The 27416-nt window shown below is 41.2% G+C and overlaps 1 protein-coding gene across 15 annotated transcripts in view; it reads right to left on the bottom strand.

The window, feature by feature from the left end:
* Positions 1-27416, bottom strand: part of ZMYND11 (zinc finger MYND-type containing 11) — a 116276-nt gene that overhangs the window by 25760 nt on the left and 63100 nt on the right. For 13 of the 15 annotated variants that reach the window (XM_038755687.1, XM_038755689.1, XM_038755698.1 and 10 more), the window contains 2 exons: positions 10692-10851; positions 129-173 (listed from right to left, as the gene is read on the bottom strand). In XM_038755687.1, the coding sequence (XP_038611615.1) occupies positions 129-173; positions 10692-10851 (205 nt within the window). The remainder of the gene's footprint in view (positions 1-128; positions 174-10691; positions 10852-27416) is intronic. The other 2 variants (XM_038755696.1, XM_038755700.1) reach the window with 1 other exon arrangement.

Here is a 27416-nt window from a genome sequence, read left to right as displayed (position 1 = left end):
GGATGAAGAGGGTGTAGCTGAACACAAAAAAGTATGTTTATAGTAGTCTAAGCTAACCTACTGAAGAGAGGAATGTAATAGAAAATAACAGACTTCAAATAAAACCACATATGTCAAAAGTTGTTCACCTTGTTTTTGGTTGTTGTCCGGGAGAAAGGCTGCATACTGTAGGCCTTTCAAAATAAAAAAAAATATCTTGGTCTCTATACTGTAACTTGGCTTGATATCAGGATATATACAGGGAGACAAGGAATCCAACATGGAGGAGACAAAATATTTCCTCTACTGTCTGCTGATATACATTTTCTAACACAAATTTAGCTAGCTGTTCGCTAATATTCTGTTTTCATTTTACTGTGCTCATGCACTGTAATACAATTCATTAATGGAAAAATAAACAGCATCATGCAAACTCAAGTGTAAACGACAATCAATAAGAGAGGGTTAAAGTGTTCGTACTACAGCATCATGAAAACCGAATTATCGCTGGGGAAAAAAATCCTTTCCCAGAATCAGTGTGGTGTGGGGGTGGGAGGGAGAGGGATAAAGTCTATTGTGATATCAGAGAAATACTTATGAGTAGACTGTGTCATCATAAATGAAAACAGTTAACTTGGATAGCAACATTCAAGTACATCCTTTGACATGGTAAATGGGTACAGTTTAGGAAAGTGATAGGGGGTCATTCTGAGCTAGTTTCCATTTAAGTATGGGATTAAAGAATACTATTTTTGGTACGAGAATATTAATCCACTGCACAAGAAAATGAAGGAATTTTCCTTAGTCAGCAGCACTTTGCCTAAATCTATCAGTTCATCACTCTAACTCCTTCCTTAGTTTTCCATCTTCTTGTAGTTTTGCCACAGTTGACTATTTAAAGTGGCAGCTATCTTTGGGTGCAAAATTGCATGGATCACACAATAGAAAGAAAGGCCTTAATTTTATCAGGCAATTCACTGACTTTTCTTAAGCGACAGATGCATACTGAAATAGCAAATGGGCCCCAGTATAGTATTTTTCACATGACTATGTGATACACAATTCGTTCTAAAATACGGTGGTGTATATTGGGGTTTTCCATAGAAAAAATCATTAGTGCACAGGAAATGTGAAGACTAAGAATATCAGAATGTCAATGATTTGCTTTTTCTATCACATTTCAAATGTTCTCTCCTCAGAATCATCAAGTGTAACAGAGGAAGAGAGTGAGAGAAAAGAATGAAGGTGAGGAGGAGAAGAGAGGAGAGACAGAAAAGTTACAGAAATGGGAGAGTGGAAACAGAGTGACAGAAGGAGGTGGGGAGAGAGGGGGAAAAAACAAAAAACTCACTGGGAAAATCCAATTCTTGTTAACACAAACCTATATGAATAAGGCAGGATTTTACGGCCCAAAACCATTCTGCAATTTTAAAAAACGTGAATTTCTTTACCAATCAAGATTTTTAATGCTTAAAGAAAATGGTCATTGTAAAGGTGAATGCAAATGATTCAAAATGCTTTAAATACTAATGAATAAAGATTGTATTCATTGTAACTGAAATTAAAATGGTGCATTTTGAAGGACAGTATGTGGTTCAGTACATAATTCACAAATAGGTTTGTGAAATGCATGCTGAAAATAGTGCTCGAAATTAACTGTATCCTGTAGCAATGGTTGAAACTTTTAGGCCATTTAATATATACAATTGAGCCAATTTAAATGGCAACAAAGCTCCAGGACACAATAAAAAAAAAGCAACTTCACACAAAAGGTGTAATATTTTTCTATGATTACTGCTAACTACACTAATATCTATGTAATTGTAGGAGGAGAAAAAGAAAGAAAAGAAAACCTTCCTTTTTCAAACTGATTTTTTTAACAGAATAAAGGAGGCCTTTTTATACCATGACGCTTTATTGTGCCAATTTTATGGATATGGCTCATAACTCCTATCCAAATTATCCACTTTGACTAAAGTTCATAAAGATTATAAATTGTACCTGCCTCTACAGTAAATTTTCATTGACATGTATGGGGCAAAACACAATTTATTTTTAGCCAAAAACCCAAAGTAATCTTCCTGTAGTAAAAATGCTTCACTTTGAAATTGAGTGCATCTCGGGGTATTGTTTTTCAATATGGCTTTAGTAAACTACAAAATATGACTTTTGTTAAGGAAAGGGAGACATTCCTACACCAGAAACATCAAGAGGCAAAGACTTAAGTTTTCTACCTGATTTCGAAGGTGACCTGTTGTTCTTGCGGGTGAAAAAAATTAGAAATTCTACTTGCCAGTTACTAGAAAATACATTTGAAAGAGTTGATATGAACCCCAAACGACTAAAACCCAACTTACAGTTTCCAAGTTTCATTGGGTTGCAGAGACAAACTGTTAAAAAGCTTTTTTTTTTTCCATAGAGACAGAGTACTTATTTCCAGTCTGCATTATTTTTTTCAGTGAAGGAAGAAACAAGAGAACCTAGATTGGCAGAGCAAAAATTGCAATTTGGCTCACCTCAAAATCCTAATAAAAATGCAAGTTCTAATCTCCAATTTTACCTCGTCACAATCCCTGAAAAGGTTACAGCCAGAGATGTAAGCAGGTCACATATAGGGCCCTTCACTGGCCAGCAAGAGGAAGACATTCGCTACTTCGGTTTCTAAAGACACTCAGGTCTGGGAAAATGGAACCACCAGAGTGGTCCAGCACTGGCTGTGACCCCAACTGATGAGGCGAAATATTAGAAAACCTTTTTTTTTTACAAATGTAAATTAAGAAATTTACCTAAATGAAAGAAAAAAAACACAAGAAAGAGATCCTCTCTGTAATTACAAAGAAAGTCACCAGAACAAATTAAGTATTATAAGCACTGCTGATGGTGGAACATTCAACACAAGGCTGAGGAGGAATCGGATGGAGGTGGAGAGTGGGAAGGGGAAAAAGAAGACTCTTTAAGGGCAAGGGCTGTGACTTCTACTTCATGTCCCCAAGCGTTTAAGCACAGAGCTCTGTATGAATTAGAGGGGCCACAAATGGTGCTGCGATTGCCGAGGGCTTTGCTGCTGTTCGGGCCACAGAGCAGCAGCTGAGGCAGGTTGCCTTCTTCCACAGGAAGAAAAGGCAGCGTTTCTTTGGACTCAGGTATTTTTAAAAGCCATATCAGAGCTATAGGGCCAAATTTGGACCTCAAATATAAATTGCAAGTAATGCTTATACACAATTTATAAAAAAGGCAACTCAAAAATTGCCCCTTAATTGCTCCATCCACCTCCAGGCACTTGCAATCATGGTCCCTAAACTGATGGAATCGACCATAAGAATCGCCAAAGGCCAAAGAAATACCCAACAGTGGTCAGGGTTTCATGCCATGGGGCACTAAATTTGGGCAGAGAGTAGTAGCACTAGTAGGAGCAAGCAGCAGAGACTGAGTTCCCACTTGGATAGAAGGCATTGTACTAGGGCTTCAGAAGTAAAGAATCGTCTGCACACTGGATCTGTGCTCTTTGGGGATTTGGTTTGCGCCCCATAACACTTACGTACATATCTCTAAATTATTTATAGTAATGTTTGTTTCTCCCTCTAGACTGTAAGCTTGTCGTGGGCAGAGAATGCATCTCCCAAGCAGTTGGTAGGTACTCTGCACAAAGGAAGAGCTCAAGAAATACCACTGATGAATTGATTGAATAAAGGAGTGATATGACCCCTGCTAACAAAGAGCTTACATTTGAACAGGGACGCGAACATTAAAATAGTTACAACACTGTTAAACTAGAGTTGGGTGTGTGTGTGTGTGCGCGTGTGTATGTGTGTGTGTGTGTGTGTGTGTGTGTATATATATATATATATATATATATATATATATATATATATATATATTAGAAATGGCTGGAGGAATAATGTAGCTCAGCTTGCTAGGAAATCTTCCAGGCAAAGCCTGTTGGAGTAAGTGGGAAATTTGGAGGGGTACAAATATGATGAGAAAAGGGGAAGGTTCCTCTGTCTAACCAGGGGAGAAGGGACATTCCAAGCTAGGGAATAGCTGAGTGAGGCAATTGGAAGTGTGAGAACGGAGAGCCTGGGGGAAGTGAAGACAGCAGGCTAGGCAATAGCAAGTGAAGAGAACAGATAGGAATGGTGTTTCCAGATGGTGGAGAGTAGAGAAGTCTTTTTTTTTTGCTATGAAGAGCGATGGGTTTAAGGGAGAAGAGAGATGTAGGCTGGGCAATGCTTTAGGAAGATCTGTGCAGTAGAATAGCTCAGATAAAGCACGGTGGGGGGCAGATTGGTGGCAGGGAGACCAGTGAGGAAGCTAATGCAATAGTCAAGCCCAGGCAAGACCAGGGCTTGAATCAGGGTGGTAGCAGTTTGGGTAGAAAGGAAAGGTAGGATCCAGGATATGATATACAGGAAAAACCAGCAAAAAGAATTCATCAATAGCACTTACTGAGCCCTTACTTTGTGTAGAATACTGAACTAAGTACTTAGAAGAGTATATAGTAGACATTATCCCTTGCCCTTAAAAGAGCTTACAGTCTAGTGGAAAAGACAGAAACTAAAATAAATTACAGCTTTGGGAAGCAACCAAGTTACAAGATATGTACACTAGTGCTGAGGGGCGAGGGGGAGAAATAAATACCTACATGCTTAGGGGTAAGGAGTCAAGTGAATAGGTATAAGGATGAGGCTGGATAGAAGCCACCTGTCTGCGAGGTTATGGCACATATGCATGGGGAGAAAAGGAGGTATTTAGGGAACACTACTGGGATAGAAGTAAAAATTTAATGAAGTGGCACGTTAGCCTAGATTCCAATGAACAATTCATGGTAAGCATTATTCAATGGATTTCTGGTGGCTTAGATAAATGAGAAATACCTCCCTTCTGTCTCCTCTCTGAGTAGTTGACCATTAGGTTGAGTAGAACAGAATGACTCTGTCCTCGTTCCCCACCTGTGGAGTACATGGAACCTGACAGGTTGAGGATTGTGGGGGTTAAGTAATTTCACATCCAGGCCTGTTAGGTTTCCATATCCAAACCACTGGGCTTGTCTCTCCCCCGCCTTAGATCTGAGGGTGCTATGTTTTTACAGGTAAAGAGATAAGACAGCTAGTTCCCTATACTCAAACCCCTTTTGGAGACAAAGACAGAATGGAAAGCTCACATTTTATAAATCCTAAAAGACTCACTACTTCCCCTGCCCTAAACCATATCATATTAATCTACTCCACATTTATTGTAGGGGGCTGGTTCTACTGGACCAACTTAATAGAAGAGCCCATTAGTTCTGATGTGGAGAGTCATAATTGCCCCGGTTATGGGGAAAAGGCTGGGATTAATAGCTATGTTTCAATAGCTAACATATAAAAAGAAGTAATTTGTTCATAATAAGGGCTACAGTTTCCAAAATTAGGGGTCAAAGGGGCCCTCGAGCAATTTTAGCTTTTAGAGTTGACAGTTTTATTTGTTTTTTTTAAAAAATCCCAAAGTACAAACAGCTTTTACCTTCATTTTTTTGATCATCAAACAAGAATATTCCTTCCTGTGTTTTCAATGCGATTCCTCTTGAAAAAATGGGAGGAAAACTTGTGTTTGATGAATGGGGTTCCTGACCCCTTAATTCTACGGGGACTGCAACCTCCAATTAATTAATCAGTGGTATTTACTGAGCACTTGGGGAAGCAGTGTGGCCTAATGGGAAGAGTGTGGGCTTCGGAGTCAGTTGACCTGGGTTCTAATCTCAACTCTGCCCACTGCTTGCTGTGCGACACTGGGCAACTCAATTAACTTCCCTGTGCCTCAATTTTCTCAACTGTAAAATGGGGATTAAATACCTGGTCTCTCTCTTTCCTGTGCCTCAATTTTCTCAACTGTAAAATGGGGATTCAATACCTGGTCTCTCTCCTACTTAGACTGTGAACCCCATGCAGGACAGGGGCTGTGTCCAACCTAATTAACATGTACCTACCTCAGGACTTGGAACAGTTTTTGACACATTAGTAAATGCTTAATGAACAACAGAAAAAAGTGCTTACTGTGTGCAGAGCACTGTACTAAGCACTTGGAAGACTACAATAAAATGGAGGTGGTAGGCTTGATCCCTACCCATAAGGACATCAATGACCTCCTCCATGACAAATCTGACAGGCCACACTGTATTCTCATCCTTCTTGACTTGTATGTCACCTTCTACATTGAAAGAGAAGCAGCGTGGCTCAGTGGAAAGAGCACAGGCTTTGGAGTCAGAGGTCATGGGTTCAATTCCCGGCTCTGCCAATTGTCAGCTGTGTGACTTTGGGCAAGTCACTTAACTTCTCTGCGCCTCAGTTATCTCATCTGGAAAATGGGGATTAAAACTGTGAGCCCCACGTGGAACAACCTGATCACCCTGTATCCCCCCCAGCGCTTAGAACAGTGCTTTGCACATAGTAAGCGCTTAACAAATGCCATTATTATTAGTAGTAGTAGTACCTTCTTCTCCTCGAAATGTTAAACAACCTTGACTTTACTGATGCAGTTCTCTCCTGGATGTCCTTTGTTCTATCTGACCAATCCTCTAAATCAGTCAATACTATTTCATCTGGCCAATCATCTCAGTTAATAATATTTCATCTGGCCTAGCCTCTCAATTAGTCAACAGCATTTATTAAGCAGCTAATGGGCTCAAAGCACTAAACTAACCCTTTTGGAGAATACAAGAGGGTTAGGAGACGTGATCCTTAACCTCCAGTTGACAGTTTAGTGAGGGGTTTACAATCTACATCTTCCTCAGTTTCTTTTTCTGGCTCTTCATCTACCACTCACCACCTATCTGTGGGTAGTAATAATGGTATATATTAAGCGCTTATTGTGGGCAGAGCATTGTCCTGTAAGCCCTGGAAGAGAATAAGAGGAGAATTTGATATTATCCCTGTCCCGTGGTGGGAGAGGGACTCTCAATACTACACAAGGGTCTGTTTTGGCTTCACACTTAAGGAGCTCCCAAATCTATCTCGCTTTTCCCGACCTCTCACCTCCTCTGCAATGTCATACTTCCTTTTGCTGCCTGGACATCACCCATAGGTTGTTCCACTGACACCTCAAGCTCAGTGTCCAAAACCGAACTCCTCCTAAACCCATTCCTCCTAACATTCCCATCCCAGCTGACAACCTCACTATCACAGGCTCAGATGCCCACAACCTTAACAGTGCAGCTAGTCCTCTGGGTAAGAGTGGCAACGTTTTTAAATTCCACAATCAGCTCTGTCAAGGGAATCGCAAGGGAAGAAAAGGAAAAAAAAAAAAACAAAAAAACCACACATGATTCAGGAAGGAAAGGGGCAGGTCATTTACATTTCCCAGAGGTCACAGGGGTGACTTGGGAGTAGTTTGCCAGGGATGGAACCACTACGATACAGTAAAGTTACAGAACAACTACATCTACATCTGGGCAAAACTAAGCCTATACCAATGAGGGCTCTTATTCCAAATTCTGCTAGCTGCTCTCTGCTTTGCTCGTGCCTCGTTTGGTCCCAGTGGGCCAGTAGGAGATTTTCTCCTGATTTCCTCTAATACGTGGTGAATTTTTCTTGCTCCTTTCTTCGCCAACATGCGTGGAAAAATAGGCCTGGGACTGACTTCTGGGATCTGGTCTTCCAAGCATTCCTCAGACTAAAGTTGGCCAGGTGCTATGGCGATCAGGCCCCTAGCCGCATGGAAGAAAGTTACTTTCCTAGTCCCTCCTGGTGAGTGTAGTTTACATATCAAACTGGCAACTCTCCATTTAAGTTTCTGAATGCTTTCCAATTGTAGTATCAAACATTGATTTGGGCCATTATTCTGTCGGGTAACTATTTCAGTCATGACTCTGAGCTCTTTGTGGGTACAGAACATGTCTATCAACTCTTTGTGCCCATGGAATGTGTCTGTTTATTGTTGTATTGCACTCTCCCAAATGCTCAGTTCAGTGCTCTGCACATAGTAAGTGCTAGGCAAATATGACTGAATGAATGAATATTGTGTTATTCTCTCCCAAGTATTTATTACAGTGCTCTGTACACAGTAAGCACTCAAAAATACCACTGATTGATGGCTGATGGTTAGAGTGGGTTATTACTGATAATAACAATAATAATGCTAATAATTTTGATACCTTAGTGCTTACTAAGTGCAAGCACTGTACTAAGTGCTGGGGAAGGCACACCATAAGCTGATTGGACACAGTCCCTGTCCCACCTGGGGCTCAAAACCTAAGAAAGAGGGAGAACAAACATTTACTCTCCATTTTGCAGGTGAAGAAACTGAGGTACAGAGAAGTTGTCACTTGCCCATGGTCTCATAGCAGGCAAGTTGTATGGCCGGGATTATAATCCAGGTCTTCTGACTCCGAAGCCCCTGCTTGTTCCCTTAGGTCACACTGCTTCCAGCTTCCAGAGCATCAGTCTGTGTCCCTACTCCACTTTGAAGTGCACTGTGGGAATCTTCAGCCATGCAACCCCTGTCTCACAAAGCATATGAGTCTATGACTCCTCACTCCTTTTATCTCCAATGAATTCTGTCACTGAATTTTCCATGACATTCTGTGGATCTGTCCCTTCCTTACCATTTAAAATGACTACCACCGTGACTCAGGCACTATCCCATCCCAGTTACATGACTACTCTCTGTAGGCCTTCTTCACTTTGATGCCCAGATCATTTTTCTGGTAAGTTTTCTGCAGAGTTCCCTATGACTCAAAAGCTTCCAATATTATACAATTCTTTCTACATCAAGTGGGAACTCCTGACCATCGGCTTCGTGGAACACTATCAATTCTCTCCCTCTTACTTACCAATCAATTGCTCATATTTATTAAGTGCTTACTGAGTGCTTACTGAGTGGGAACAGTACTCCGTACTGTGTGCACTGCACTGAGTGCTTGGGCAATGACATCACAATATTAAGACACATTCCCTGCCCACAACGAGCTTACAGCCTAGAGGTTCTCTTTTCTGTGGGTCTACACACACTCTTTTCCCCCTACACCTCGATTAGGACTCTCGGCTCCCTTTCCAAGTTACACTTTTCTATGTGCCTCATTCCTGACTCTCCCATTTGACTTTCTTTCCCTTCAAATCCTTCAGATCACAGTTCTCCCCATTTTCAAAGTCCTCCTGGAAACTAACCTCCCGCTGGAGACATTACCTGATTAAGGTCCACTCTCTGGGCCCTTTCCATCAAAGAGAACCCTTTACATCTTAGCACTTAGGCAAACTTTCACTTACACTAACTCACACATTTACCTTATTTTAGTTAACTTTGCAAACCTTTGCTCTCTGATTTTCGGTGAATGTCCCTATCTCCCAGGTGAGACTATAATCTCCTTGAGGACATAGATTATGCTCCTTACTCTGTTATACTGTTGTATTGTATTCTACCAAGTGCTTACTACAGTGCTCTGCACATGGTAAGCCCTCAATAAATATGACTGATTACTCAATTGTCCTCTTCTCCAGAGTCCAGCTTGTGCTCCATACAGAACAGGCACTTAATAAATACTACTGATTGATAGAACATGACCTGAAATAGTGTTTGGTTTAAAAACTTCTCCAATTGGACAAAATTAGCTGCTATGCTTCAACTATTGCTTCAGAATAAGCAAGGGACAGCTCTGGACACAGCAAAGGACAAATTGTGAAGCACTGTTTCTGGACAACCAATAAAGGCAAGAGTTGTTACAGAAATTTTTGCATTTTCTTGGATTTTTAAAAAATTATCCAAATATTTAAGATCATTCTCAATCAGAAAAATGTTAATGCCAAGCGTATACTAAACTTACAAGCTTTAAATGGTAACATTTAAAATGGACCCATTTTAGAAATATTACAAGCAACTAATACAATCTTATATTAATAGAATAGCTAAAAAAAAGATTTACATTAGGAACCTAGAAAAAATATTCAGGGCAAACAACAAACAAGAGAAAATTGAGGCTTATGATGTAATCAACTCTAGAAATATATACAAAAAAGATTCTATAAAAACACAACAAAATCCCCTGGAGTCTGTTGCCTAACCCTTCATACTTTGATTTCTGTTCTGGAGTTATTAAAGGTCAGGGGACAACCACTAACACCATAAAAAAAGCATAATATCCATAAATTAAGATTTAAAAAATTAAGATTTATATTCTTTGTACCTACAATTCCTCTGAAAGCACTGCCGTGCCCTGGCACCAATTCTATCGGTAATGTGAGCGCTTGTATTCCTTACGCATTACTTTTTGGAGACTTAAGATTTTCAACCTGTCAAATAACTTCAACCTGATCCTTGAGAAAAACATTTTTTTTTCCAGTTCATCTCTCTTCAGAACCAATTTCTGAAGGAGGCTACTAAGCAAAGTTACCCTGGCAGGTTCCTGACATAAGAGAGAGGCCATTTTAATTACAAAGGGCACATTTTCTTCTTTATATTATGGGTACTATGCACTTAATTTACTGTAAAGGCTACTATCGCTTTCAAGTCAATACCTCTTAATGGGTCAGTCGGGACAGAAGGAACTTCGTAGTCTAATGTTTTTTGTAAGTGGATAGTTTATTTCAAACATAAATTAAAAGAGTAAGAAATTGAAAAAATTCTTACTCTACTGTTTACTGATTGGATCAAATGATTATTAATACTCATTAATGGAATTTTTCAAACTCTGCAAGACAGAATAGCTGAAACGTGATCTATTTTACCAAAGAAATTATACTCACAATCTCATCTCCTGGCAACCAATATCCTTCTTGTTCAATACCAGCTTTTGATCCCTTGCAGCCCACAGTTAGAGTTTCAACAATAAGACCATCTTTCACCGCTAAGCTCAGCTGACGGGTGGTCTCTTTTGGATGCATACCATGGACTCGGGACATATACCTGAACACAAAGAAAAAAGAACCCAGAAAAACCCTTAATGCTAAACAGAAACAATGAATAACACATGGAGTGGTAAAAGACATCACATTATACTCCTTCCAGTCAGATTACACTTTGATGAAAATACAAGATTTTAAAAAAAACCTGCATTGTAGATAACTTTTCATGAGTCTGAATTGTCCCCACTACATTCTCTGCTTTAGACAAATTTATGGGCAATTACTAGCAACTGAAAAACAAAAAACAAAAAGCAAAACACAACACTTAAAAACATCCAGCACTCTCACTCCTAATTTTAAGAAAAACGACCAGAGCACCTTCTAGTCCCTAAAATTTCAATCTTGGAGAGGTGAAGAAGTCAGAGTCGAGACTAAACAATGTAGAAGAGGCCTTCCCACCACTGAGCCCCCTCCTTCCTCTCCCCATCCCCATCTCCCCCGCCCTACCTCCTTCCCCTCCCCACAGCACCTGTATATACATTTGTACAGTTTTATTACTCTATTTTACTTGTACATATTTACTATTCTATTTATTTTGTTAATGATGTGCACCTAGCTTTACTTCTATTAATTCTGATGACTTTTGACACCTGTCCACATGTTTTGTTTTGTTGTCTGTCTCCCCCTTCTAGACTGTGAGCCCGTTGTTGGGTAGGGACCGTCTCTATATGTTGCCAACTTGTACTTCCCAAGCGCTTGGTACAGTGCTCTGCACACAGTCAGCGCTCAATACGACTGAATGAATGAATGAAAGAGCCACAATGATCTAAAGGGGATCACGAATGGGGGTCACATCCAAATCCACACAAAATTCATACTGTAACACGTGATTTTCAGAAGACTAGTACTGGAAAGGGTTCATGGAAACCCAGCAAACAGGCAAAACTACTTTTACCTGGTTGGCAGGGTAGATTATTAATCATAGTCCAAACTGTTCTGCTGTTCTATCAAAAAAACCAAAAGCCCCACTGAACAAACAACTGGTTTATCACAGAGGGCTTAGAAACACTGCATCAGGAATTAAGAATTAAAAGACCTGGGCAAATCATCTGGTTCAAGCCTGGCCAATTTTTTTCTGGTTGGAGGGCCCACAAGATCTGGATATCACCACCCAAACCTGAGCATGCTCCCAAATAAGGTAGGGGGTTGTGGGGGTGGAGGTGCACATGCATTTATGCAGAGAAATCAAAAAAATCCAAATTAACAATGGATCCCTGGACACTTCCCACCTAAGTCTGGATTTAGCCAATTCTCCACCTTCAAGGAAGAACACACCTGCTGCTCTCCAATATATGCAACTGTCCTCTCCTGTATTCCCCCAAAGGTATCTCATTCAAATGGCCCAGTCCACCTCCTCTCTAAACTTTCTCAGGAAGGCCTGAGAAAATACCAAAGAAAACACCACCTCCAGATTTCCCCCTTGACGAACACGTTTCAAAATGGACGCCTGGCTTCGTCTGTGCCGAGGAAGAAACAAGTGAAAAAGATTCTTCTCAGGAGCCTTAATTGCACTGCTGCTACTGAGCTGTCTTCTCTTGTGGCTCCTGAGACAGTACAAAATGTTCTTCGGCATCACAATAGGGAAGAAAATCCCCTTTCTCTCTTTACCCCTGCCCCCAGCCTCTGCTTTTCAGCCACTGGCAACACAGTTTTAACTACATTTCAAAAAGAGAAACAGAACCTGTCAAAAGCAGATTGAGGAGGTTGTTGTTACTGCGCCTCCCCATTCTCCCCATCTTCAAAGCCTTATTAAAATCGTATCTCCTCCAAGAGGTCTTTCCCGACTAAGCCCTCACCTCCCTTATTCCCTCTCCCTTCTGCCGTCACCTATGCACTTGGATCTGTACCTATGAATCATTTGATACTCATCCCACCCTCAGTCCCATAGCACTTACGTACGTATCTGTAATTTATTTTACTATCTGTCTCTCTGCTCTAGACTGTAAGTTCCTGATAGGGAGAGAGCATATCTACCAATTCGGTTGAATTGCACTCTCCTAAGTGCTCACTACAGAGTTAAGTGCTCCATAAATACCACTGATTAATTGATTTTAAGAACCCAGAGCCTGCACCCCACCCGTGTCAGGTAAGTGCTGTGATCTATAGCTTTGTGCTATGTTGCCTGCAATGCAACGAGGGAGGGTAAGGGGGGAGAGTGGGGCAGCAAATTAGAGAAGATTGGGAGTGTGTTGTATCTCTGGAGTTTACTACAGGGCATACACTGGCACTCTAACAATCAGAGGAAACAGGAATAATTACCCTCAAGAAAGGCCCTGCAATCATTAAGATGGCTGTGACCACCTCAACAGTACTAACCTTGGGTGTGCCTCGAGGTGTAAAGTTTGACAAGGGGAGGAAAATCGAGCTTTCACCACCCCATGCCCCCAGAGACCCTCAGTCTGACACTGCTCCCAGGAGGTAAATCAACGTCACTTTTCCTTAAGCTTCTACTGCCCCAATTATTTTATACAATTATTCCTATATGATTATTTTATCCGATTTCTGATGACTCAAAGAACAAGAGATTCCAAGCATTTTCCAAAACTAATTCCTCAGTGCTGGGATCTATTAAGTACTTGTCTATTCATGGATGCATGTTTCTGATGTCCTCCATTTTGTGTTCCATTTAAGTCACTCAGACTTGCAAATAAATACTCTGATCAATAGCAGTAAATCAGACAACGCAGAATTAATCATAATTTTATAGCAGGCTTGCCAAATACAGTATAGATGTCCCACTGCACAGTGGGATTATGCTTAATATAAATATTTCTTTTCAAATTACAAAGTATTTAAATAAAAATGAAGGTTTACAGAATAACCAGAGGGCCAAAGCTACGTCTCAACATAACAACAATAGTTCTCACGAACATCTGTTCGGAAAAACAGTCACATGCTCTCAAAAATATTTGCTCGTGCCCCTTGTTTTGGACTGAAAAATCACACTTGATATTTTTCCCGCACTGCTAGCAAACAATCCGAGCTCAGTTTGGGTTGGTAGGATAGGGGTGAAGATTTACAACTGGATACGAAAAGCTGTAGCTATGCAATGTTTAAGCACTTTTGGCTTGGCAGTAGATAATTAGCAAGACCAATGAAACGACCATTCTCATGAATCCCCTTCATTGCTACTGGCAGTCCCATCTCCCAATCCCAACATGCTAAACCCCAAAATGGTACCAGAGGTGCAGCTACCTCCTCCTTTTTTTTTTTCATTATTGCATTTGTTAAATTGTTACTATGTGCCAGGCACTGTAGTAGCACTGGGGTAGATACAAGCTAATTGGGTCGGACACAGTCCCTGCCTGACATGGGGCAGTCTTATTGCCACTCTACAGATGAGGCAACTGAGGCCCAGAAAAGTTAAATGAATTCCCCAAGGGCATGCGGCAGACAAGTGGCAGACCCAGGATTAGAACCCAATTCCTTTTCACTCCCAGCTCCGTGTTCTACCCACTAGGCCATGCTGCTTCTCTAGAACACAGGAAGTGATGAGTCCACGATGACTGAGAAGCAGTGTGGCCTAATGGAAAGAGCACAGGTTTGGGAATCAGGGGACTTGGGTTCTCATCCCATCTCCACCATTTGTCTGCTGCGTGACCTTGGGCAAATCACTTCACTTTTCTGTACCCCAATTCTTTCATTTATAAAATGGAGATTCAATACCTGTTCTCCCTCCTTCTTAGGCTGAGTGCCCCATTTGGGGACATGATTCTCTTTTATGTACCCCAGAACTTAGTACAGTGTTTAGCACATAGTAAATGCTTAACAAATACTACTCTTACTATTATTATGATTGCGGTGCCATTTTAGAACAGGTCTATGTGGTATATTGAACAAAGTGTGGTAATGTAATTATGCCACATCTCCTTTTTGCCTTCAGGACATCTCCACCTGGATGGCCATCCAGCACCCCAAACAAAACATGTCCAAAAATCATCTTCCTTTCTAAACCCTCCCCGTTCCCCATCTTGGCTGACCCTACGACAATCCTCCATGTGAACCTAGAACACAAGTGTAGTATCATCCATGACTTTCTCGCTGTTATTCTGCCCTTTCATCTACTCTACTGCTGAAAGTTGCCAATCGTCCCCCAAAACATCATGTGAATCTCTTTTGCCTTCTCCCCACAAACAGCCACTTCCCAGGTTCAAATGCTCATCCCTTTATAGTTGTGCTATCGCACCAGCCTTCTCACTGGTCTCCTCGCCTCTGGCCTATCCCCTAAGCAGTCCACGTTTCACCCTGCTGCCTGCATCATCTTTCTGAAATGTCGCTCAACACACACTTCCCTACTTCTCAAAACCCTCCGATGGGATCAGAAATAGAGTCAGCTGGGACACTGGTTTTTCAGCTTCAGTGAAAAATGTGTCTAACTTGGTTTGAACAGAAGTCTTCTTCTTAAATCCCCTTAGGGCATGCTAACTCCTCTGGACATCTTTGTGCTCCTTTGAACTCCTCTCTCCATGAAGATCTTTTTCAAACATAACAGACAACGATTCCTCCGAATGAGGCGCAATTAACTCATCGATGTCTGCATCAACCATTTCTAAATTATCTCCAGAGCTCAGCAACTTCTCTGGTTAGCTGGGCGGCCTCTTCAATGTCTTGAAAACCTCCCTCTAAAATATATTCAGTGTGAATGGCTTAATCTCAGCCCAAGGGATGGATTTCCTTACCTGCTGCACCTGACCAGAAGGGCAGAAAGAAAGGGGGGGCAGAGCCTCAAACAATACAGGTGGTATCCCTGAGGTGACGGTAACCAGGGAGTGTAAGGTATCAAATGAAACTGGTTGTATCCCTGGGGTGATTGCAACCTGGAGAAAGTCTGTGAAGGGGAAAGATGAAAACTGCAACCAGGGTTTGCTGCAACAATTTTCTACTTACTCTTACCTTGGATGTAGAGAGCAGAGCCAACCCTGGTTTTGGCCTGCTCTATTCCTAGTCTACTGTTCCTGGAATATAGTGGAAAGTGTAACACGTTCCCCAAGCTGTTATCCAGTTAGCCAAAATATAGAAAGTAAATACCTTGTTAGGAGGCTAAAATATGGCAAGAAGACAAAGAGAAATTCCCAGAACCCTCAAACAACCTCTAATTAGTCACAAGGCTGAATCAAGCTCTTTGTAAATGTAATTTACCTAGTCGGGGAGCTGGGTGTGGGGGGAAGCACTGTCACTAATCCACTAGGTAAAATACCGAAAAGAGGAGATTCTTTCATATCGTTTTCCTGTTACACTCTAAACCTAGTTTGATGAGGCTGCCTGTCTGCCCATAAGAAAGAGAAGTCCAATGGATCTCAAATTCTCAGGCCAACCTTCAGGGTGCTCGCACCTCCACCTGCAAGAAGGAGGTGGCAAGTTTATCCTGATTCGAGTAGGAGGGATGAAGCAGAAACACATAGTGTTCATTCATTCAGTCAATCGTATTTACTGAGCGCTTACTGTGTGCACAGCACTGTACTAAGCACTTGGGAAGTACAAGCTGGCAACATATAGACGGTCCCTACCAAAAGGAACCATGAATGAAAGAACACTGGGCTTGGTATTTCCCAGGATACCAATAAGACAAGAATTTTACCCTCTCCTGAAATACACTCCTGCTCCTTCTTGCACATCTAAGTTACCCTTTTGAAGGCTTTTGCGGGGCAGTCATCAGTCCAAACCAAGCTCCTCGCCACCCTGCTTGTTCTGGAGCAGTCTCACCCTAACTTTTCAGCAATACCTGTTAAAGGACTTTTCTCACAGCCTGGGTCCAAACACAAGCTTTCTTATTAAATATTTTAAATAAACTATAACTCTATAGTATTTTTTGTAACTATGATTTCCTTTAACACCTGTTACTTCAGATCAAAAGAATCTCTCTTGGACCATCTCATCCAGCTCCTCGAAACCCCCGATAAATCTCATCTCGAGAAGATTATAATTTAATATGGGGTGAGAGGGAAACAAAGTTATATATGAAATGCACATAAACGTAAATGATAGCAACAGATATACATTTACACACCTAACAATTCCTTCATTTTGAGAAAAGTTAAGCACCTAACTAAAAGCAAAAATTACTGTAATCCCAAAGAAAACTGTGTTGTCCAGTGTAATTCCTTGGATGGTGTTTGGCAGTTTTCACATTGCTTGACATGTGGAATCACGGCCAACAGTTCTGCTCTAGCAAATACCCAAGATATCGTTTGGAAATGGTATTGTGTAGGACCAGGTTATGTGGGATTATGTGAAGTGAAGAACTGGCAATTATGAAATCAATTTGTGCTGGTAAAATATTGATGAAAATTAAAATCAAATCAAGCCCCCCAGTTTTAGGTATTAATTAATTCATTCAATCATATTTATTGAGCGCTTACTGTGTGCAGAGCACTGTACTAAGCACTTGGGAAGTACAAGTTGGCAACAAATAGAGATGGTCCCTACCCAACAATGGGCTCACAGTCTAGAATGGCTGGAGTACAACAGACCTGGTTAATCCACGAAACCAGATAAACTGATTCCAGAGAAGCAGCATGGCTCAGTAGAAAGAGCATGGGCTTTGGAGTCAGAGGTTATGGGTTCAAATCCCAGCTCTGACAACTGTCAGCTGTGTGACTTTGGGCAAGTCACTTAACTTCTCTATGCCTCAGTTACCTCATCTGTAAAATGAGGATTAAGACTGTGAGCCCTCCGTGGGACAATCTGATCACCTTGTAACCCCCCCAGCGCTTAGAACAGTGCTTTGCACATAGTAAGTGCTTAATAAATACCATTATTATTATTATTATCATATAAGAAGGATTTGGGAGTAAGCACAAATTTCTGGCAGTTACCATATTGGATAATTTTCTCCATTTGGATTAGAAGAAGTCTTCAAGTACATCAATCAGATATCCTAGCACCACTGCCAGAGGCTTTGGAGCTCAATTTGGATAAAACATGATAGAAGAAAAGAGGAAAACAATCAATGTAAAACAGATATCAATTGGCTAGAACACAGTGCCACATACTACTTTCATTGTTTCGGGACCATCTTCCCCTAAGCCCTATTTCCCACACAAACAAAGGTCGACAGCATGACTTGAGGGACGATATGGAGATTTGCAGGAACACAAGATCATTGTGAACTAATTAAATTGATGATGGGGTCTCCCATTGGGAATGAAAGACAAGCCTTGCTCCGAGGACACAGAACCTCCAGCAGGAAGAACTGGCACTGAAACTCATGACTCCTGATTTCCCGGGCAGAGCTTTTTTCACTGGGTACATAGTACAGCTAATAAGCTTCAAATCCTTCAACCTGTCTACGAAAAGTCTAGTGAACTTTTCACCGGTGACTTCATAAAAATCAAACTCTCCAGTTCTCAGCCAAGCCACCGACTACATGAACTGAGTGAATATGATACTTTCTTTTTCAATCTTTTACCAAGACTTGGATACAGAAAGGAGGTGAAGCAATTTAATGAGATTTACAGCTGTTTGAGGCTAAAGCAGTTGACAGTGCTGAGAGGTTACCTTATTTGTTCAAGCTTAAACTAGCAGAGGCACTAGTCAACCTCTTCAATACTCACTATCTGGGTCAGTCTCATCTAAAAAAAAAACCCCATAAATACAGTAAACAGTTCCTGTTTACAAAACACGTCTTTAAAATTAAGCTGAATCAGTGTTCCTTAAAATATTTCACTAAAATTTGATTCTGGGTTATTTTTAATATTTCATTCAGATAGTTTATAACTTTCCTATTTACAGGCAGAATTGCTACAGTAATGAAAGTTATCGTCTTCTTTATATATTAACTCTATGACAAGATTCTGACAGGTATTCAATCCTAATATACTACGGTATTCTGTAGGACTTCAAAAGATGTATGTTTGAACTTACTTTCAAAGTCAGTGCAAAACCAGGACAAGATATGTAAAAAAAAATTTCCTATTCATTAATTCATCATGTAATAAAGGAGAGGAGCAAATAGAAAAGGTTAATTCTCCTACTCTTCTAAAGAAAAAAAACCTGCGGAAAGCAAGAATACACTCTTTGGCCATAACATGTGCTTTATCTATGCATTGTGGCTTGAAGGAATTAAGGTACTTTTCATCTGAAAACAGGAGCTGTTTGGATAGCATATGCCACGTGGATGGAAAAATATGGTTTTCTAAGTGATGTCAGAAAAGGTGAGCACTACAGTGTGAGTTTTTTCAATGTGGAGTTTTGAAAAACACAATCATTGTGTTTTAGGAGAGCTGTGTGAGGTTATGAAATTCTTCTATTTTCCTGAAATCCCTTCCTGTTGTTTTATTTATAGATCTAATAATATTTCATATTGACCCCACAGAGGGCAGAAGCTACTTTTGTAATCAATTAGCACAGCAAATGTTTAGATCCGGACAATGTTCATTTATGGGAAAGTTTAGAAATCACTACAAAGTCTGGGGTAGGGAACAAAAAAATAGGGTTAGCTTAACTGACCATAATTAACTTTGGGGAGCATTTTTGTTAAATTGAAGGAAGCAGTCAAATTACTGACAGATATAGGAAGGGGGAGGAGGGGAAGGAGGGGGAGGAAGAGAAGGAGCCTGGCTTCAACACACTTGGAAAGATACATGTTTTCAAGACTATCCACATCCATGTCTGGGCAAGAGTAGGCCAGAGTCAATGCCTTAGGTAGTAAATCTATACCATTCTACTCAGTAGGGTTCTGTTAATATCTGTATACCTGGCTCCATCAACACATCCTGGGCAATGGGGGGCCAAGGTGCCAAAGAAATGGAGGTTTCTTGGCAAATGTTATCTCTGTACAGAAACGCTCTGGGCATTTCACTCCCCTCCTCAAAAATCTCCAGTGGTTGCCTGTCAACCTACGAATTAAGCAAAAACTCCACACTCTCGGCTTCAAGGTTGTCCATCACCTCGCCCCCTCCTACCTCACCTCCCTTCTCTCCTTCTACAGCCCAGCCCACACCCTCCGCTGCTAACCTCCTTACTGTGCCTCATTCGCGCCTGTCCTGCCGTCGACCTCCTTCCCTTCCCCACAGCACCTGTATATATGTATATACGTTTGTATATATTTATTACTCTATTTATTTTACTTGTACATATCTCTTCCATTTATTTTACTTTGTTAATATGTTTGGTTTTGTTCTCTGTCTCCCCCTTCTAGACTGTGAGCCCACTGTTGGGTAGGGACTGTCTCTACATGTTGCCAACTTGTACTTCCCAAGCATTTAGTACAGTGCTCTGCACACAGTAAGCGCTCAATAAATACGATTGATTGACCCCTGGCCCAGGTTCTTCCCCTGGCCTGGAATGCCCTCCCTCCACACATCGGCCAAACTATCTCTCTTCCTCCCTTCAAAGCCCTACTGAGAGCCCACCTCCTCCAGGAGGCCTTCCCAGACTGAGCCCCCTTTTTCCTCTCCTCCTCCCCATCCACCCCCAGTCCTACCTCCTTCCTCTCCCCAAAGCACTTGTATATATTTCTACAGATTTATTACTCTATTTTACTTGTACATATTTACTACTCTATTTTGTTAATGATGTGCATATAGCTATAATTCTATTTATTCTGACAGTTTGGACACCTGTTTACATGTTTTGTTTTGTTGTCTGTCTCCCCCTTCTAGACTGTGAGCCTGCTGTTGGGTAGGGACCATCTCTACATGTTGCTGACTTGTACTTCCCAAGTGCTTAGTACAGTGCCCTGCACACAGTAAGCGCTCAATAAATATGATTGAATGAAATCTGTTGCTAGAAGTTTGGATCTGGTTTTAGAAGCCCACCGTATCTACGAGAGCCCCAGAGATGATTTACTGGAGGGGCCATCTTCTGTCCCAGTTCAACCAGCTCCCTAGACTGCCCTATTGGTGTTGTGTATGTTACGGATTCATTACTAGGCTTGGACCTATTCGGATGCTTCGATGTTTTTAGACCAGTGTTTCCATGGCTGCTACGTTGCAACACATTCAATGTTACTTATAGATGGTAAAATGCTACAGAAGAAGGTGTAACTGAAAACAACCTAGATGCTTCTGTTTTATAACAAAGAATAATAATGGTACTTGTTACATGCTTTCTATGTGCCAAGCACTGGTCTAAGCACTAGGGTACATACAAGTTAATCAGATTGGACACAGTCCCTTATCCCACATGGGGCTCAAAATCTACGTAGGAGGGAGCAGGATTTAATCCTCATTTTACAGATGAGGTAACTGAGGTAAAGAGACACATGTCTGCTGTGTGACCTTGGGCAAGTCACTTCACTTCTCTGTGCCTCAGTTCCCTCATCTGTAAAATGGGGATTAAGACTGTGAGCCCCACATGGGACAACCTCATCTCCTTGTGTTCCCCCCAGTGCTTAGAACAGTGCTTTGCAAATAGTAAGCGCTAAACAAATACCACCATTATTATTATTATTATTATTATTATTATTGAGTTGCCCACAGTCACACAGCAGACACATGGAAGAACCTAGTTTAGAACCCAGGCACTCTGATTCCCAGGCCAGTGTTCTTTCCACTAGGCCCTGCTGCTTCTCTAAACTTTGATTAGTTCGGCAATATCTTTACATGTATATATTCAACAGGGTGGCCACTGGTGTTTTTGCTACAAGCCATACAGTTCTATTTTTTTTCCTTTCTTAGTATGGGATAAGAGACAGAGAGATGGGACTAGCACATAAAATAAAATACCTTAAAATCCATATGGATAGCTGAGGCCACGGTGAATGTTTTCATGCTCCTCTGTTATAGTCTTAAAACTGGAAGAGTCACTACTGTCCCTGATAATGTTACCAGTGCTTAAACACTGCAATCATCATCATCATCAATCGTACTTATTGAGCACTTACTGTGTGCACAGCACTGTACTAAGCACTTGGGAAGTACAAGTTGGCAACATATAGAGACAGTCCCTACCCAACAGTGGGCTCACAGTCTAAAAGGGGGAGACACTGCAATGCAAATTCTATGTCAAGCAGATTATGAGGCAGCAAAAATCTTGGTTAATATGTTTCCTTTTTTGACATCTTCCTTCCTGGCTTTACCAAACAATATACATCAAAAATGTCAAAGAATGGAGAAAAAAAGGTTCAACTGGACAATCACCAGAGGAAATACACCTAATAGGCAGCCAGAGAAGTAACTGGTGAGAATCAGAAACAATTAAATGCGTTCTTAAGTGTACCACCTTTCTTCTGTAAAGTAAAAAAATAAAACAAACAACAAAACATGCAGGACACATGGATGCTTGTGCTTTCTTACTAACACTTATTTCATTCCACCACAGTGAGTGCCTGTTGAAACTTCCTTACCCTGAAATCAGTTCCCCTAGTGGGGCCAGTCAGCTTGCAACCCTGTTGCTTCAGGGAGCGCCGTGTTCAACACTGACAGGGAGAAGTCTCTGCTTCAACTCTGTTCCCCTGAAGAACTTATTAGGGCTCTGCAGCTCCAGGCTAGGAGTTGATGATGATTACAGGGCAGCAAGGCTGCACACATTTCCTTCACCAGCAATAAATGTTATGTTGTCCTGACCTGGGGTGGGGCCCAATGGGTGATCAAGGAAATGCATACTTTCTCCACCCTCACAACCTCCCCCCTCACCCCTTTCTCCTCCCCAATGCCAACGGTGGCTTTTTAACCCGCTTCCCTGGAGTTCCCATTTTTCCCATCAGCTCATATGCCCCCAAATCCTCCCCAGAGTCCCACAGTCCTATTTCCACCCTACACGTGCACAATTTAAAAATCCTTTTCAAACCTATCTCGACACCTCAGTCCTTCCCCAGCTCACAGCCCTTGGGGCCACCCCATCTGCAGTGACTGGCCAGGGGCAGCTGAGGAGGGGGAGGGTAGTGGCCAGCCCACCCCAGGTCTCCTCCAGCCCAAGCCTCTCAGTTGTGACAATCCCTGGAGCTTCAGGTCGAAGGAGGGGCTGGTGGCAGCTGGCCACCAGTTTTGTTTTTTCTTTCAAAAGGGACACCAAGAAGGGGTAGGACCCGAGACAGGACTCAGGCTGTGCTCAGGGGAGCTGTGGGAAACACTTTTAAAAGCTACCATGGGCGGGGAATACAATGGGAAAAGTTGAAAAAGGTGCAGGGAGAGCCAAGGGGAAGGGGAGGACAGAACAGGGTGGACATGGGGTGGACTCACCTGACCATCAGTCAGGGACTAGATGGAGGGAAACTGTGAGTGTCTTCATGTGAGAATCTCCTGTTCCTTGCACGCTGTCCATGAAAACACTGTAGTACATCTCACAGGGCACTGCTTGACCCCAGTGGTTACCAGCTGGCCCCATGCTTTGAAGTGCTTTTGCAGCAGTGGTGATGGTTTGCCTAGGGAGGGGAGGTTTCTCTCCGTTCAAAACCACTTAAAGCTGCAGGGAGCAGTCTCTGGTTTTGCGCTACTCTGTTCTTTCCCTTACACACAGGGGAAGGAGATCAATAGCGATACTGTTCATAAATGCACAGAATTTCATACTGAGCAAGTCCAAACTGAGATGGTTTTATCATTGTGTATTACATAGCTGTACAGTAAAGGCTGTAGGCTCCTTGGGGAAAAATTTTTCCTTCCACATGTCTGCACAGCACATTACGGACATGTTCCTCCATCAAATATTTACAAAATAATCACAAATGAATGAGAAAAAGAATTGCCACCATTTGGGCTATAACTAGAGAAAGGGGTGCCACATAATTCTAATACTTTGGATTTTGATTTAAATACAAAATAAACTAGTACAGGAGGCATCGTTTTGAGTCGCTTTCCTCTGCCACTGCCATTGCTTCCCGGAATTATTGGGAACATTCAGCTAATCAAATACCTGAAAAATCAAGATCTCTTGTTCAGATCTGGCTTACATCTATAACAATGGCCTCACATACACTAACTGAAAAAATGAATAAGAAAAAAGACTAGCTTTTAAAATTCCTAATTAAAATTATATTTACACACCATTAGAGGAACACTTTATACAAGGTTTATGAATTGCTCTGAGGCTCACCTCTGTATGAATTATTTATAGATTTCTCAGTAGATGTACTGTTCAAACAGATAAAAACCCTCAGTTCCACTTTAAGGTGCTACAGTCCAATGTCTGCACTAACCTCAAACACAGCTTTTATTTTAACTATAGATAACCTTGGAGCAATTACTGTTTCAAAGTCCAACTACAAAACCTGCTAGTTTTGAAACTATCACAATGCTGCTGAACATCAAGAACGTGCTAAATTTAATAATGGTTTAGGCCACAATGCTATTTGTGTTAAATACATACCATCTTCACTCATTACATACCAGACATTTCTAAAAAAAAAAAAAAAACCATTGTGGAAAAGACTAAATATGCTCCCTTTTCAACCTCCTTTAATGGTAGGGGTGTTCTGAAAAAAATGTACACATTTCAAGCTGTTTTTAGATCTGTAGCATGAATCTAGAAGAGCATCTATATGGAAAAGGAGGCAACGGCCGCAACTGAATAAAAGCTATCTTGAATAAGCACCCTAATTTATCAACGTCTAAAATGTAAGAAGTGAAGCTATATGGTAGAGGTGTGGTTCAGAAGCCAAAATGATAAGTTCCTTTGTTTTCAGGTTTATGTCATATTTCTTTTTCCCTGGTCTCCCATCTGTTGCCTACAAAGCCTCATTGCCATTGTACCCCAGAAAAAAATCCCATTTGAGCTAACACTAACATACCTCATCTATCCTCTTTTGATCCCCACTTCAACCTCACCAAACCAACCCCACCTTCAGACACCCAATTCCCATCATTCCCATTCCCCCATCATTTCCAAGGCAAATTTTCTTTCCCATCTTTATTCAATAAGATAATTTCGCTTTATCAATGAGACTTAGAAAAATCAATCAGAGGCAACACTTGATACCAGGGAGGAGGAATAACAGTGTCTAGGAAAAAGGTGGATACCTGGATACCGTAGGAACCTTGGAGTATTAGGTTAATGTAGGAAAAAGTACCAGATTACAGGTGTGGAGGTGTGTAAACTCACAGTAGTTTATATGCTTCTTATGCTTTTAAAAATGGACTACTTTCAATTATCACCTGATATGACAGGAGACTTCGGTATGGTTTAAAAATATCAACCATAGTTAGCCAGGCATCATAAGCCGGTCAAGATGTGCCACCTTTAATCAATCAATGGTGTTTATTGAGCTCTTACTGACCGCAGAGCACTGTACTGCTTGTGAAACTACAATACAACAGAGTAAATAGATGCAATTCCCACCCATAAGGAGCTTACAGTCAAAACATTTTATGGTATATATTATGGCCCTGATTTATCCTAATCGGAATCTTAATTACTCTAGAATACTTGAGGGTTTCTGAGAAGCTGACTCACTTTAATCTTTATGAGGCACTGTTTTAGTAAAAGAGATCGTAGGCAGATTAAGACTTTGGTGGGCCCAGTCAAAGGAGCCCAGAAATTCTCCCATTCCAGGCCATATTCTGCCCCACTATTTACCCCACTCCCCAAACCACATGCAGACCCCTGGTTACAAGCGTATTCTCCCCTCTATCATCTTGCAAGATGCAGTTCGTAATAGTAGTAGTCCTAGTATTTATTTACTAAATGCTTGCTTTGCGCATAACACTAAAGAGATCAAAAATAATATACAGGAGGGAAATTAGACAGTCCCGGTCCCTCAAAGCACTCTTTTTTAATTGGTATTTATTAAGCACTTACTATGTGCTAGGCACTGTACTAAGCGCTGGGGTCGATGTGAGCTAATCAGGTTGGACACAGTCCATGTCCCACATGGGGCTCACAATCTTAATCACCATTTTACAGATGAGGTACAGAGAATTTAAGTGACTTGCTCAAGGTCACACAGGAGTCAAGTGGTGGAGCTAGGATAGACTAGCTCTCTTCCTCCCGTCAAAGCCCTACTGAGAGCTCACCTCCTCCAGGAGGCCCCCCAGACTGAGCCCCCCCTTATCCTCTCTTCCTTATTATCATCGCCCCCACTCCCTCCTTCTACCCTACCTCCTTCTCCTCCCCACAGCACCTGTGTATATTTGTACATATTCATTACTCTATTTTATTAATGATGTGTAGATGCCTGCAAATAATAATAATAATGATAGCATTTATTAAGTGCTTACTATGTGCAAAGCACTGTTCTAAGCGCTGGGGGGATTACAAGGCAATCAGCTTGTCCCACATGGGGCTCACAGTCTTAATCCCCATTTTACAGGTGAGGGAAATGAGGCACAGAGAAGTTAAGTGACTTGCCCAAAGTCACACAGCTGACAAGTGGGGGAGCCGGGATTCAAACCCATGACCTCTGACTCCAAAGCCCGTGCTCTTTCCACTGAGCTATGCTGCTTCTCTAATCTATTTAAAATAGATAAAATAAATCTATTTATTTTGATGGTATTGATACCTGTCTACTTGTTCTGTTTTGTTGTCTGTCTCCCCCTTCAAGACTGTGAGCCCGTTGTTGGGTAGGGACTCTATATATATTGCCGAATTGTACTTTCCAAGCACTTAGGTACAGTGCTCTGCACACAGTAAGCGCTCAATAAATACGATTGAATGAACGAATGAATGAATCCATGTCCTTCTGACCCCAGGCCTGTGATCTACTCAATAGGCCAGACTGCTTTTCAATCTACCCAGCAGCAGCAAAAGCAATAAGGATATTTAGGGTGGGGGGACAGGGAGAGTTGCTTCTAACCAGGGATAAAAGTGGTCATGTGTGATGGTAAATCTCTTTTCATGAGCTAAATATCTTTAAATGGTTCATAAAACACTTTAATTTGCTCCAGGAGTATAGTTGAACTTGGAGCATTCCATTCCCTACTATCGACAGGAGATAACCTTTTGATGGTCAAAGAGGACAACAGGAAATAACTTACATTTTTGTTAAATGGTAAAATCCTGTAATTTCTAAATCAACAGTTAACAAGCCAAATTATAATTCTTACAAACAGATATTGATTTTTAACAGAACTGAAAACAGGATCATGGTGTCTCTAATTGGAAAGCACTGGCTTAATCACTGCAAATGTTTCTGCTTCATAATTTTAACAATCTTTTATCTAAAAAACCTTCCTAATCCATAAATCGTCTTTTGTTTTTCAACCTGAGTCATTCAGTCTGAGGATTAATCTTTGGGCCTTTTAGTTTTGCTTTTGCTTTTTAGGTGCACACGAAGTTTAATTTGCAATAAAAACAGGGCTATTAAGAACAGGAAAATCATGATTTTCTGTGCCAAAGGTAACAATTATAAATAACATGAACCTCATCCAGTTTGACCCTGGAGAAAGACAAATGAACAACGGATATAAGCAGCTCCGCCTTGCAGACTGAAAATTTTTTGTGTTTACAAAAGAACCTACTCGACTACGAAGAAAAGGTTCAGAAATAAATCTTTAGAGGCATCACTTGATGTTGTTTTGCTGTGATCTTTCAGTAAAAAGTCTCAAGGACGTAGCCAATTCACTATTGTTTTCCATTTGCCCTGGAGATGCCTGTACAGAGGACTAAAAGGTATTTGCTGCTTTCAAATGTAGTTGTGTAGCCTCTTGGAACAAATACACTTCAGTTTTTTCTACCTACTTATATGTTCCATCC

This window comes from Tachyglossus aculeatus, chromosome 13 (genome assembly GCF_015852505.1).
Source record: "Tachyglossus aculeatus isolate mTacAcu1 chromosome 13, mTacAcu1.pri, whole genome shotgun sequence".
Taxonomy (NCBI): Eukaryota; Metazoa; Chordata; class Mammalia; order Monotremata; family Tachyglossidae; genus Tachyglossus; species Tachyglossus aculeatus.
Note: the sequence above shows the minus strand (reverse complement) of the source record. Positions and strands in the feature narration are given on the sequence as shown.